General features: G+C 40.1%; 2 protein-coding genes across 6 annotated transcripts in view; both read left to right on the top strand.

The window, feature by feature from the left end:
• Positions 1 to 10,197, top strand: part of CPB2 (carboxypeptidase B2) — a 52,898-nt gene extending 42,701 nt beyond the window's left edge. Inside the window, exons 9-11 of the mRNA XM_065902453.1 lie at positions 1,615 to 1,817; positions 5,519 to 5,606; positions 10,013 to 10,197. Of these exons, the coding sequence (XP_065758525.1) occupies positions 1,615 to 1,817; positions 5,519 to 5,606; positions 10,013 to 10,197 (476 nt within the window). The remainder of the gene's footprint in view (positions 1 to 1,614; positions 1,818 to 5,518; positions 5,607 to 10,012) is intronic.
• An 836-nt stretch (positions 10,198 to 11,033) lies between these two features.
• The window catches only part of ZC3H13 (zinc finger CCCH-type containing 13), a 96,162-nt gene continuing 94,768 nt past the window's right edge, over positions 11,034 to 12,427 (top strand). For all 5 annotated transcript variants that reach the window (XM_065901995.1, XM_065901998.1, XM_065901997.1 and 2 more), the window contains exon 1: positions 11,034 to 11,364. The gene's annotated coding sequence lies outside the window, so the exon portion shown is untranslated. The remainder of the gene's footprint in view (positions 11,365 to 12,427) is intronic.

Genomic DNA, 12,427 nt, shown 5'->3' with positions numbered 1-12,427 from the left:
AAGTTCTGTTGATGTTACATAGAATGGGAATTCCAGACAGTTCTTATTATGAAGGTCTAAAAGTGGTATTCAATTTAAGGCCTCATCTTTCATTACCATTATTCTTTTCTATAAACACTAATTTGGATTACAACAACTTTTGACTCATAGGTTAAAAAAAAAAAAATCACCCAAGCCAGATAACTGTTAAATGGCAGTGCCAAGATTGAAATCAAGTGATAGGCTGATTAACAGTATGCTCCATAGCATCTATAGTAAACAATGGTTACCACCCCTATTGCCCAATTTGCATCTCCTAAAATAACAGCATTTGCTTCATAGATCTGCTGTGAAGATTGAAGGAGATATTCCCTATAAGTTTTAGCAGAGTTCCTGACATACAACTTGTGTTCTTTGCAAGTCAGCTGGCACTGTTATTGTTGTTATCTTTGTTTTCAAGAGAGCAGCTTGAAACTAGAAACTGCATCTCCATTTCAACTTATTGGTGGAGGGATTCTGATTGGCAAAACACAAGTGAAGGAGGCAATTTGAGGCTAATAAACTGTTTCTTGAAGAGATAATCTTTTGGGACAGAGGTGGCTCCCTGGGCCCCAACCCTTGACTTAGGTACAGAAAGAGAAATGTTAAAAGTCAGGCTGCCATCTAAAATGATGCTTACTCTAATTTCTCAAAGGAATAGACATGCATTATTCTGACACCAAATGTTGCCATCCCATTTTATTTACTAATCTTTTTAGCAGGTTAGAAGTAGCACTGAAAGCAGACCTGAGTTCCCAAATGAGACTTTTCTATTGTGGGCTATGTTAATTAGTGATTTTTAAACTACACATATCTGGTTTTCCCCGTGGCTCAGCGGTAAGGAATTTGCCTGCAGGGCAGGAGATGCAAGACACATAGTAGGTTCGATCCCTGGGTTGGGAAGATCCCCTGGAGAAGGAAAAGGCAATCCACTCTAATATTCTTGCCTGAAAAATCCCATGGACAGAGGAGCTTGGCTGGCTATAGTTCAAAGAGTCTGACTCAGCTGAGCACAACAGCAACCAAACTATACACATCAGAAAAACCAAACTTACAATGATTAGAGAAGATGGGGTTATATTTTTCTCATATAACCACATATTCAGAGGCAGAGCTGGCATTTCTGACATTCTCACAGCCACTTTCTTGAGGCTGCAAGATAGCTGCCCTTAGGCCACAACTGGTGAATTGTTTGCTCTGAGGGCATATAAATTTTGAATTCAAAATAAACACAGACAACATTTTTTAAAATAATTATTTCTTTATTGGGCTGCACTGGGTCTTCATTGTCTCATGAAGGATCTTCAGGTTTCATTGTGGCATGTGGTTTCTGTTTTACCTTTGTTTTAGTTTAGGTATGTGAACGCTTAGTTGCTGCATGTGGGATCTAGTTCCCTGACCAGGGACTGAACTCCAGGCCCCCTACACTGGGAGTACAGAGCATCGATGACATTGTCATAAACACGTTTAGAGTGCTCGAGCAAATCCGTTTATCTAAAGATGTTACACTCTAGATATTAGGAGAATACATTGCCAGGGAGATCACAAGTAGGAAGTGTAGCCCCTTATAATTCCACTCCGTCCATTTCACTCCAGGGGAGGGTGCCTCAAGTGACTCGTGCTCACAAGTCTACTGTGGGACTTACCCTGAATCGGAACCAGAAGTGAAGGCGGTGGCTGATTTCTTGAGAAGAAATATCAAGCACGTTAGAGCTTACATCAGTATGCATTCCTACTCCCAGAAGATAGTGTTTCCATATTCCTACAGCCGCAGCAGAAGCAAAGACCACGAGGAACTGGTAAGTGCTGCTCAATTCATTTTTTTGTTAGCATTTCGTAAGTAAAATAAAACTTAGTTCAAGAATCGAAAACTGGGGGGGAAACTATACTCCCGTAGAGTACGAAGTGGGATAGATGCTTTCTATCTTGATCTAACTCTTTTGAGGGTCACCCTGGGCCAGGGTTCATTGAGAGACTGTAAAGAACTGAGCCTTCCTTTGAGGACATGAACTTCTGTCCAGCAGATGGGCTACCTAGGAAAGCGTCAGACAAGCTCTTGGGATGTCAGGAGGGAACCAGTCCACCTTGACCTGACCTACATATGAAGCCAAGGACAAGACTTTCTGGAATTATCAGTCTGTTTGTGGTGGCTAGTTTTCTATGGCAGCCTGCCACAGGTCAAGTCTTAGCACAATACTTACTGATCTGATATTAGCATTGGGAATTGTTTTTACACTGACCTCCCTTACTTGCAGGGATTTGGTCCTATTAAAAGCAACTCCAATTTCAGCATTGAGGCAAGATCATCCCTCCTTTTTGGAATGCAATGGATGGTACAGTGAGTTCAAAGAGGACTTATACAGATACTACTCCCTCAACCACAGATATTTTGGCTGCAGATATTCTATACTTGGGTAAGATGGCAAAAGATGAGGATGCAAGGGTTCTTGATGGATTGTGACTAGGTTTGAGCAAATCATCACCCCAGATGCTCTCTAGTCAATGGAAGTGCTATGGCAACATTCCAGTTCTTGCCCAAGGTCTTATCTTTATGTAGTGGTTTATTTCTCATTGACTTGTTTTGTCCTGGTTCTCTTAACAGCATAAACTATAGCCATGTTAGGGGCTAGCGATTCCTGATGACAAATGTAAAGTTATTTGCAGTTGCTAAAAATAACTCCTTTAGAACAGAAACATACTTGATACTTAGGATTCCTTTTTCTTTTCAAGGGAAAAATTTTAAGAAAAGCTCCTTGATTGGTGATTGAAGAAGTGAGAGGGTATTTGTCATGATCTGAAAATAGATTTAATGTGATTTTGAGTTATTTTTTGGACTGCTGTTATCACAAATGTTTGTTGAGTTATTACGTGTAAAATACTGTTCCATGGACACTGAAAGAAGCATTGGGTAGGGCTCTGCCCTTTAAGAGAATGTCACATGGTTAGAGAGCTCAGCCACTAGCAAATGTTACAGATTGCTATACTCTAAGGCAGTGGTCCCCAACCTTTTTGGTACCAGGGATCTGTGGGGGGGGTAGTTTTGGGGTGATTCAAGCATGTTGTTATGCTGCTGCTGATCTGACAGGAGGTGGAGCTTAGGCTGTAATGCGAGTGATGGGGAGGAGCTGTAAATACAGGTGAACTTTCACTAGCCTGCCTGCCGCTCGCCTCCTCCTGTGTGGCCTGGTTCTACTCTGTGGTCCGGAGGTTGGTGACCCTGCTCTATAGTATGAAAAGTGAAAGTGTTAGTTACTCAGTGGTCTTTGACTCTTGGCGATCCCATGGACTGTGGTCCTCCAGGCTCTTCTGTCCATAGAATTCTCCAGCCAAGAATACTTCCCTTCTTCAAGGGAATAACTGTTCTATAAGTGGCACAGATGGTACAGCTCCCCTCTGACTGCGATAGCTAACGGTGGCCTTATTAATTCATTCAGAGGGAAACAGATAAGTGAGGGGATAAAGTCTCCACCTTGAGGACTTATAATGGCATCCGGTCCCATCACTTCATGGCAAATAGATGGGGAAACAGTGGAAACAGTGACTGACTTTATTTTGGGGGGCTCCAAAATCACTGCAGATGGTGATTGCAGCCATGAAATTTAAAAATGCTCACTCCTTGGAAGAAAAGTTATGACCAACCTAGACAGCATATTAAAAAGCAGAGACATTACTTTGTCAAAAAAGTCTGTCTAGTCAAGGCTATGGTTTTTCCAGTGGTCATGTATGGATGTGAGAGTTGGACTATAAAGAAAGCTGAGCACCAAAGAATTGATGTTTTTGAACTGTGATGTTGGAGAAGACTCTTGAGAGTCCCTTGGACTGCAAGGAGATCCAACCAGTCCATCCTAAAGCAGATCAGTCCCAGGTGTTCATTGGAAGGACTGATGCTGAAGCTGAAACTCCAATACTTTGGTCGCCTGATGCAAAGAGCTGACTCATTTGAAAAGACTCTGATGCTGGGAAAGATTGAGGACAGAAGGAGAAGGGGGCGACAGAGGATGAGATGGTTGGATGGCATCACTGACTCACGGACATGGGTTTGGCTGGACTCCAGGAGTTGGTGATGGACAGGGAGGCCTGGCGTGCTGCAGTTCATGGGGTCGCAAAGAGTCAGACACGACTGAATGACGGAACTGAACTGAACTGAAGATGTAATGTACTGTAAAGGAGGAATGGTAAAGTGCTAGTGAAGTCAAGAACCAGGTACAGTTTCAGACAATATTGAAAGATAGGACTTCTATAAGTGGACAAGGAAGAGAAGAATTTCTAAGCAGAGACCATAGCTTCCCCACAGGAATTATGTTCAGGGGAATCTAGGGGCAAGAAAAGGAAGTTGATCCCTCAGAAAGCATATGAAATCCATTTGTGAAGAACAGTTAGCTTGTTTGAATGTCAGAATAAATTTACATTTTATTCTGTAGATCATGTGGTTCCATTAAAACTTATTTTGAGCAGGGGGTGACACAGCATCATATCCACTGATATTCCTTGGGGTCATTCAAAGGAGCAACAGTAAATACTATAATGCTAGTGCCAGTTTCAGAAAAGATCTGCAGAAGCTGGAAACAAAAATAACAGAACAGGGAATTTAGTTACCATCTTGCTGCACTCCAGGGATATAATCTTTTTTATTAAATGAGTTTCTGCACGTTTTACACAAAAAAACAAAGAGCTTGTGAGAAGGATGAGGAGGGAATCATTCATGCCCGAGATGTGCATATTGTTTAGAGAAGTTGAGTTTAAAGTTCGGTGATAATTTTGCCTAATTATTTGTCTTTGCCATGTAGTTATACCTTGTCTTACAGTATAACTTTGTTATGTATGCTTTGTTTTACAAAATAAATGAATTCCTTAAAAAGGTATGTGAGAATTCCTTTTTCTTCAAATTAAATAAAAATTTAATTATATTGGAAGGATCTGTGTTTGTAGCTACCCAACTGTGGTTTCCATAAAGAGGAAAACATATTTTAAAGTTAATTTATTCTTCTCAATTTACCTTTTGGATAAATGCAGATTGTTCATTATGCCATTTTCCCTCAGTTTTAGTGATATATAACTGACTTTTAATTTTGTGTAAATTTAACATGTACAATGTCATTATTTGATACATATATATATTGTGAAATGATCACAATAAAGTTAATTAATATATTCATCACCTCCCATAATTCTTTTTTCTTTTGTGGTGAGAACCCTTAATATCTATTCTCTTAGCAACTTTCAAGTATATAAAACAGTATTGTTAACTAGAGTCATCAGACTGTATTTTAGATCCTCAGAAATTATTCACCATATAACTGGAAGTTTGTATCCTCTGACCAGTATCTCCATTTTCTTCCCACCTCTACCTCAGCCCCTGACAACAACCATTCTGCTATTTCTTCATATCTACAGCCTGATTCAGTTACTATATGATTGGTTTGTTTTTTTTTTAGAAACTTGTACCTGTCTTGTTTTAAAGCTGCACATTAACTGAAATTCCATATTCTGTTGATTTCAGTCTCTAGTGGCCAGAGAAGCAGTCTATGCTATAGGGAATATTGATAGAAACATCAGATATACACACGGCAGTGGCTCAGAAAGTTTATGTAAGTATTTCTTCTTCAGATCTTGGGGGACTGTGAGGTACTAAAGAAATTTGTGTTTGGTTTTTCTGGGTGGATTTAATTTTTCTAACTGAAATCTTTTAAAACATGGTCACACATAAAACAATTGGATTATAACAACTGGAAATGGAAGAATAATAGCTATGATGTTGTTGAACAAAGCTACATTAATATACATACTAGAAAGGAACCAAAATCATACTTAAGAAATTATGCTCTTTCCTATAGAGTAGGGATTACAGAATTGGTATCACATTAGTAGACTGAAACAGAAAAAGTCATACAAGTTCAAAAGAACGCTTAAGGTGTCCAAGGCCACCATGTAAGGTTGTGCAGGTTGAACACTGTACAAATCTAGGAATTCCATTTACATGAGATGCTTTTAAGTGACAACCTGTGTCCAAGAGTACAGCTCATGGCACACTGGAGTTGAACATCCTTTGTTTATATCACACTGATGAGAACATGAATGTGGCAAGTTCTTAACAAATATCTTAAATTAATCTCTGCTGGGAGGTATTTATTGAGGGATTCCTTTGTATCCACAGAGGGAATAACAAGCAATTTTTTTGAAACTGGAGGGGGAGACAGGAGAAGAGAGAACAGAAAATAAGCATGTAACAAGCCATCGGCAAACTATACTCCCCAGGCCAAATCTAGCCCACTGCTTGTTTCCGGATAGCTTGTAAGCTAAGAATGGTTTTTCTACTTAAATGGTTGAAGAAAACCACAAGAAGAATAAGATTTTGTGACATGTGAAAATTACATAACATTCAAATTTCAATGTCCACAAATAGTCTTATTTGAGTGCACCACACTCATTAATTTGCATATTGTCTATATAACTTTCATGACAGTGGAATTGAGTAGTTGTGTCATAGATTACATGGCCCTCAAAGCCTAAAATATTAATTATCTGGTTCTTTACAGGAGAAGTTTCCCAATCTCTGATGTAAACAATTAAATAGTAAAATATAGTATAATCCCACTGATAATGAAGAACATAAAATAAGCATATTTGTTGTTGTTGTTCAGTTGCTCAGTCATGTCCAACTCTTTGTGACCCCGTGGACTGCAGCATGCCAGGCCTCCCTGACTTCACTATCTCCCAAAGCTTGCTCAAACTCATGCCTATTGAGTCTGTGATGCCATCCAACCATCTCATCCCCTGTTATCCCCTTCCCCTCCTGCCTTCAATCTTTCCCAGCAACAGGGTCTTTTCCAGTGAGTAAGTTCTTCACATCAGGTGGCTAAAGTATTAGAGTTTCAGCTTCAGCATCAGTCCTTCTGATGCATATTCAGGGTTGATTTCTTTTAGGATCTACTGGTTTGATCTCCTTGCAGTCCAAGGGAATCTCAAGAGTCTTCTCCTAAGTAAGTGTATAGGTTTGAAAATGACTGCCAGAGAGAGAGGCAACTTAGCCCAGGTGGCCTGGGAACATCTTTCTCAGTAGGTGACATGTCTGTGAGACCTATCCTGCAAGTGGTTGCCAGACAAAGGTGTGGGGAAGAACCAGGGAGTGGGAATGGCATATGAAAAGGCTTTAAGGCAATATACTTGAAGTCCCAGAATTTCCTTCAACTGGTATGATCTACAGGGGGGGTGAAAACATTCATACTGAATAAATTACTTGAGTACATGAGGCTTCATGACCAGAAAGTTCAGAATCTTCCTCATCCTCCTCAATCATTCCAGACAATCTCAGGACAAACTGAGGCCAGACTGGTCCACATGATATTTCTATCTCTCTCTCTGTCACCAGTCTTTCTCTGCCTTTGCTGACCCAGGTCCTTGCTCTGGGCCACAACTTCCTTTCATAAATCACCCCTTTCTTGATTCCCATTGTTTTCTCTACTATTGTTCCTTCAGGGCTGGAGGAACTTCTAGAGAAACATCCTGTTTTGATGAAATAATTCCATCTTCATGCATGCATTCATTCAATACAAATCTGTGTGTATGTGTAAGTATAAAAATATAGTTGGAAGAATAAATGCCAGATATTAATAATAACTATTAGAAATATTTGCTGAATGAGTAACTTAACTAATGCACTGTTGATGAATATTTTTTAGTACCTCAGTAAAGACTTGTGTAATTAATTCAAGTACAGGTATTAGATAGAAGAAAAGTGGTCACTTTGCTTCTTATATGATTGTCTACCTGGAAAACAGTAGGAAATCAACCAAAAATATTATTAACAACCCAAGAGTTGAGTAAGGTGACTGACTATGAACTAAACATGTATAAATCTATAACTTACATACCAAAAATAATCAGGAAGAAATAAATGGAAATAAGTTCCTACGGCCCCCTCCAATATACATGTATACACATGCAGACATGTACATATATAGATACATATGTACATAGATTCATTGTTAAATGTATATTTGTGCACATGCACAAATCCAATGATCTCGATGAAAAACTTAGAAACTTTACTGGTGTACACACATGAAGACAAAATGAGAAACCTACTGTTTTTTGAGTGGGAAAGCAATATAAGAAAAAGTGCCAATCATCCTAAATTAGTTTGTATATTTAATGCAGCCCAATGAGCACTTAAATAACTTTGAACTTCATTTATTTATTTGTTTTTCATTTTTTGGCTGTGCCTCATGGCACGAGGGATCTTGGTTCCCTGACCAGGGATCAATCCTGTGCCCCCAGCAGTGGAAGAGTGGAGTCTTATACACTGGACTACCAGGGAAGTTCCTAAGCTTTATTTAAAAAAATATAAAAAAATACACTTGGTAGAAGAGCTTGTAAAATTCTGAAAAAAATAAGACTAATAAGAGAGAATCTGCTCCAACCAAGTATTAAAACAGGTTACAAACCTGTTACAGTGTTGTTTTAATTATAGTAATTATAAAGAAACAAAGAAGCAATTGTGTATAAATAAGAATGTTCATTATAAAGGCACTCAACCTGTAAGAGACATATCAATAGTGAGGGAATAGTGAGGACAAAAAGACAGATACACAACATCTAGTATCTCATAAAGAAGGCATTTCAAATGGTTAAGAATGTCCAATTATTAGGGTTTGAAAAAGGGGTAAGTTGCTTAGGAAAAAAAACTGTATTTGAATTACTAACATGTCTTTCTCCAAAATAAATTCCAGATACATGAAATATTTTAGTATAAAAACCTGGCCATAAACCAAACTGAAAGCTAAATTACCAAATAAGACAAAAAATTCTCCACATATTACAGAAGGCTAAGAACATAAATGTTGTTTTGTAAGTAATCTATAAAATGAATCAAGAAAAATGAGCAAAGAAAATGGATAAAAAAATATAAAATGTACAATATATCAAAATGTCCAAATCACTGACAAACACAAAGTAAGACAATTTGATATTATTTTTCACCCATAAAATTGCCAGAAATGTATGATTCCCACAGATGGTATGGTAAGGGGAAGTGGACATAGTCATACCCGGCTAACTGCAAGGAGATCCAACCAGTCCATCCTGAAGGAGATCAGTCCTGGGTGTTCATTGGAAGGACTGACGCTGAAGCTGAAACTCCAATACTTTGGCCACCTGATGTGAAGAGTTGACTCCTTGGAAAAGACCCTGATGCTGGGAGGGATTGGGGACAGGAGGAGAAGGGAACGACAGAGGATGAGATGGCTGGATGGCATCACTTTGAGTAGACTCCGGGAGCTGGTGATGGACAGGGAGGACTGGCTGCTGTGATTCATGGGGTCGCAAAGAGTCGGACACGACTGAGCGACTGAACTGAACTGAACTGAATGGAGGTATAGATTGCTCCATTCTTTTAAAGGCTATTTGGCAACACGTAGCTCATCAGTGAAAAGTGCATACCCTTAGTCTAGAGAATCTGCTTCTAGGGAAGAATATTCTCAAGAAACAACAAAGCAATTATGGATAAACAAGGATGTTCATTGTAAAGTTGTTTCTATTAAATAGAAAAAACCCCCTAAAGCTCTCTAGATAAATAATTATTAAAATTAATCACACCAACTTTACAGAGCAATGCTATGAGATCATTAAAAATGATAAGGTAGATTTGAACCCATTAATACATACAGCTGCTCAGGATAGATTATGTTTCGAAATGTTATTGAACCGCTTGCACAGACTGATCTTATTTATGTAGGAAAAAAATATGTTCAAGTATGTACTAGAAAAGAAAGCACTAGAATAGAAACGGTGATCATCACTTCTTGGTAGGGGTTACATGGGTAATTTTTCTTTTCTTCCTTAAACTGCCTTCCTTCAATCTCTATTTACTTCCAGAAACTTATATAATAATCAGAAAAAAGCAAAGCTATTTTCATTTTTAGAAAAAAAATCCCACCTTATTAGCTAACTCGAAACATCTGTATTTCAGAAAGTAATTTGTTTTTGCTTTTTGTAGATCTAGCTCCTGGAGGTTCAGACGACTGGATCTATGACTTGGGCATCAAGTATTCGTTTACAATTGAACTTCGAGATAAAGGCAGATATGGATTCTTGTTGCCAGAGAGATTCATCAGACCCACGTGTTCAGAAGCTCTGGTTGCTGTCGCTAAAATAGCTTCGCATGTTGTCAGGAATGTTTAATGCCCTAGACTTTTTCACTCTGTTCCCATATTTTAATTTACTGATTCCAGCCAAACCATTGTACCCGTTTCTTTTTGAGTTTTATCAGTAGTTTTGATCAAAGGTTTTCTCATTCCTTGGTTTTGTCAAAGAACAAAATAAAGGGTACCTTAAAATTAACGCCGACCAGGGTTTACATTTCTTTTTCTTTTTTTTTTTAATTTGTGAAAGGCTAGGTACTGGATTTTTTCTTGATCCGTGACATTTGCCTAGCCATCTCAAGCAATTTCAGTAACTAGCTTCATGCAGAGCATTGTATTCTAAACAAGGAAAGAAAGTTGTTAGAAGTACAGTCAAGATCTCTGCTTCCAATTTACAGTAAATTTCTGCTGGCTCCTTTAAAGACGCAGTCATGCTTGCCTTTTGCTCCACAGTAATAGGCGACAACTGTTACTGTCTGAAAAGGCAGAGGTGCATGAAAAACAAGACAAATACCGCGCGTCTCTCCAGTTCAGCTGCTCAATAAAAACTTTGAGGGAAATGAATGACAGCAGTTATTTCGACAACAAATGTGCCATTCTGCACATTTACAGTAGCCGTTTATTATTGTAAGAAATTATATAATAAAATGAGAAATCTCTTCCTCTTAAATTCACTTTAAAAGTGGGAGTTTCTGCTCCCCCGGATTCCCGGTTTCTCCTCCAGGGACTGCAGCTAAAGCACAGATTTGTTGATTTCACCGCACGCCTCGGCGCTAACGTCACGCCCAGGAGGCGTGGCCACAGGGGGCGGAGCCTGCTTTCTGACGACTAATCCGGAGGCCGGAAGTTGCCTCGGTCTTCTGAGGAACAGGGCAAACTCTTGACTTCCGGCGGGGTTTTGAGGCCTCACAGTGTTTTCCTTGTCTTTTCTTACTCTCTAGTCTCTTTCTTTCTTTGTTTCTTTTTTTTCCCCCACGTCCCAGGCTGTCTCGATCCTGGCGAAGCGGCGAGCGGGCTCTGCTTCCCAGCCATCCCGGAGTCCCTCGCTAGGCCAGGGCCTGATCCCGGGGTCCGCGCGCGCACCTCTCTCTCGCCGTCGTCTCCCCGGGGCCGGGCGCGGGGACAGAGAGTCGCCTCCCCCGCTCCTCGGAGCTGAGGCGGCGGTGCCACCTCCGAACTGCGCTTGCGAAAGAAGCTCGGGGAGGAGGTAAGCTTGAATCCTGTGAATTGGTGTGGGTACCGGGGGGAAAGAGGTTGGTTGGACGGGCCCGGGATGGGGAGGCCCAAGCGGTCCTCCATCCTGCTTGGGTCACGCTGGGCTTTTAAGTCCTCCTTGAGCGCCCCACCCTTAACTCTGCAGAAGAGCCCGGTGCTCGTGCCCGGTTTCTCGCTGTCATCCTGAGGTGTTCTCAGGCGCGTTTGCCTGAGGGGGCAAGTGAATTCAGACGGAAAACTTTGCTAGGTCACTACCAGTTACTGTGAGCCTGGAAACTCTTGCGTGGTATTCGCATTTGTGTGAGATGGAAGGGTGCCGGAATATGGTCACGCATTCCCCAGACCTCTTAGGGAAAGGTATCTTTACTTTTGGTTATATTTGGGCTTGCTTATTTCCCTGCAGTGATAACGACTCAACGTTCTCGGAGTTAAGGAGTGCTACTTGTCTTCACAGTCCCTCGGTAGTTACTTTTGGCAGCTATCTGTCAGAAACCAGGGAAAGCGGGATGAAAGGCGAGGCTCAGATGTTTTGGCATCAGCTCTTTCTAAACAGGTGCAAACAATTTATGTGGCTGGAACTGTGGGTTGGTAAGACCGATGCTGTCGCTAAGATAGTTTGTGGAGCCTAGGTTCAAGCCATTCGATTTTATTGTGAGATTTTCAGATCATTTGAACTGCTTTGAAAATTGTGGGCGTGCACAGCCTCTTCAGGTTTTTTATTTGTTTTTGAAGAAATAATTTTAAAAGTTTGGAAGGATCTTCATACCTCAAGTTTTCAAAGTTTTGCCAGACATATTGTTGCAGTAAATGCAGATGCTTATGCAGGACAGTTCATTCTTGTGTTGTGCCGGTTACCGGGGTCTCCTTCTGCAGTGTTTGAATTTACTGACTTTAGAATCTACGCATCAATATTTTGGACAGTTTTGTGGACATATCTCTTGACTTTCGAATGATTGAGAATTTATTTATTTATTTATTTTGTGATTGAGAATTTAGTGAAGTATTTAGATAACATGACAATTTCAACAGGAGACTGAGAATGTAGATGCAGGTGT

Source organism: Muntiacus reevesi, chromosome 11 (assembly GCF_963930625.1).
Source record: "Muntiacus reevesi chromosome 11, mMunRee1.1, whole genome shotgun sequence".
In the NCBI taxonomy this organism is placed as follows: domain Eukaryota; kingdom Metazoa; phylum Chordata; class Mammalia; order Artiodactyla; family Cervidae; genus Muntiacus; species Muntiacus reevesi.
Note: the sequence above shows the minus strand (reverse complement) of the source record. Positions and strands in the feature narration are given on the sequence as shown.